Genomic DNA, 2081 nt, shown 5'->3' with positions numbered 1-2081 from the left:
AAACAATTCATTTATCATGTAGTAAATTAACGCTATTATTAATCTTATTTGTAATAAGTTTATGTTATACTTTTTGTATTTGTTATGCAGGGGGGGAAAAGAATAAGAGCATTTCATTCGTTGAAAAATAGAAAAGTCGTTGTTCTATTTTCGTTCATAATGATTTAGATAACATCCGGTATCCAATATAAATAGTAATATCATTCCTGGAAAACTGTTCAGAATGAAAACGTATTTCACATTTCTTAATATTTATCCCTTGCTTAGACTTGGACTTGCATTTAACATCTTTAATGCTACAACTGAAAGGAATGATGATTTGGTTGTAAAACAACAGCAGATGAATAATTCCATAGATACATTTACCAATTTTTCTGATGTAATGGATCAGTTTGAAAGCCTTCAGAACTGGAGTAGGCTATGTAATATATCACAGACTGCTCACACTGACTTTAACATTGTATGTATCATTAAAGGTGAGTCTAGTATAAAGTTAACAGAATTTAGAAATTTTACATATCGAGTATCGTCACATATTAGATTTGACTTATCCGTCACTTGTGAAGATGGTATACTATACTTTCCTTGGCCGTTCAGAGCAGAAAAACTACATAGAGTTTATATCAAAGACTGCATAATTAAGGATTACAAGTCCGATTCCAAAAATCAGTTGATAGACCACATTTCCGACACAATCAAATATCTACAAATGGATAACGTAACAACTAGCTTACGAATGAAAGAAGTATACGAATCACTGTCAAAAGCTAACTCCCCTATAACAAGAGCTGCAGAATGTGGACCGGAGAACGCTTTTGCTATAATTCGGAGAGGAACAAAGGTGGAATTTGAAGATTTTCATAACAGTTATTTGTATGACATCAATGCATTGGAACAATCAAGTCATTACTTCAGCATTCAGAAGAGAACTTGTTTGTACAAAAACCTTGAGGTTTTTGAATTAAGCGGAAGGAACGATATTACTAGATCTACTATTAGTAAAATAGTTCATACAGACATTGCACAAAATCTCAAAATCTTAAACTTTTCTCGAAACGGTATGTCTGACATTGTTTATAAACTACAAGGCTGGCGACTGCGATTCCCAGATATGGAATATTTAGACTTTTCCAATAATCACATCAAAGTTATTCCAAGGATACGAGATTACGGAATGACCGTTAAAAAGACAAAATCAGTCGGAATTATAGATATAAGGCGTAATGAGATAACTTCATTAACAAAAGGTATGATTGACTCGTTTTCGACTCACGAATTTGTTAAAGTCGATATCAGTGAAAATCCGTTCTTATGTGACTGTGGAATAATTGAAGTTATTGAATATCTATCGTCAAAGACTATGCTAAAAGCTTATGATTACCTTGATTCGCTAGGGTGTGCAAATCCCTCAAACGTCCGTGGACGTAAGCTTATAAGTCTGACTCCTACAGAATTAAATTGTAACAAGGATACAGTCGTAAACTTTCCAGTAGTTGTTTTGATCATCATAACAATATCATTGGTCATCATAACTTTGTTCACATTAATCTATTTCAGAAATAAGATTAAGGTAAATTTATGTTCTAGACTAAATAAAAACGTGGCAACGTAACAGTTTCTTAAGTGGATCCTGATTGGTTGAATGCTTGTATGATTAGGAGCAACAATGTATTAAGAACGTGACAATAATATTTGCTTCTACAGTAATTTAGTGTATGGTTACGTTAATGCATTTAAATGATGCTTAGAATAATAAAATAACATGTCCCGTATTAATTTAATAAATTAAAATACAAAATGAAAACTTTTATTCTTAAAAATTCAATGATACAATATTATATACAGATAACAGTAACATATTATATATTTAACTTGTAATGGCTGCTTCTGTATATGAAGTATGCAATCAATTCATACTCATTTTGGAGCAGCCATGGCATACGAGTGACGCCACCATATGCATGTCGGTTTTGCAAAATAAACAGTTGAACTGGGCAATTTTAATTTGTGAAGTTATATAATTATTGAAAGCCTGCATTACTTCAGGTGAAAGTTTTGTTTTATATTCTTGAAATATTTAT

General features: G+C 31.7%; 1 protein-coding gene across 1 annotated transcript; it reads left to right on the top strand.

Moving 5' to 3' along the window:
• The first annotated feature begins 223 nt into the window (after window positions 1-223).
• LOC134723065 (toll-like receptor 10) lies at window positions 224-1612 on the top strand. Its single transcript, XM_063586702.1, has one exon. The coding sequence runs from the start codon at window positions 224-226 to the stop codon at window positions 1610-1612; it is 1389 nt and encodes a 462-aa protein (XP_063442772.1).
• Window positions 1613-2081: the final 469 nt, after the last annotated feature.

The sequence above is a fragment of the Mytilus trossulus genome, chromosome 6 (genome assembly GCF_036588685.1).
Source record: "Mytilus trossulus isolate FHL-02 chromosome 6, PNRI_Mtr1.1.1.hap1, whole genome shotgun sequence".
NCBI classification, from domain to species: domain Eukaryota; kingdom Metazoa; phylum Mollusca; class Bivalvia; order Mytilida; family Mytilidae; genus Mytilus; species Mytilus trossulus.
This window is presented reverse-complemented; position numbering and strand designations above follow the sequence as displayed.

Excerpts from the sequence above, each read along its gene's own strand:
- LOC134723065 (XM_063586702.1), top strand. The coding sequence starts at position 224 with ATGAAAACGTATTTCACATTTCTTAATATTTATCCCTTGCTTAGACTT.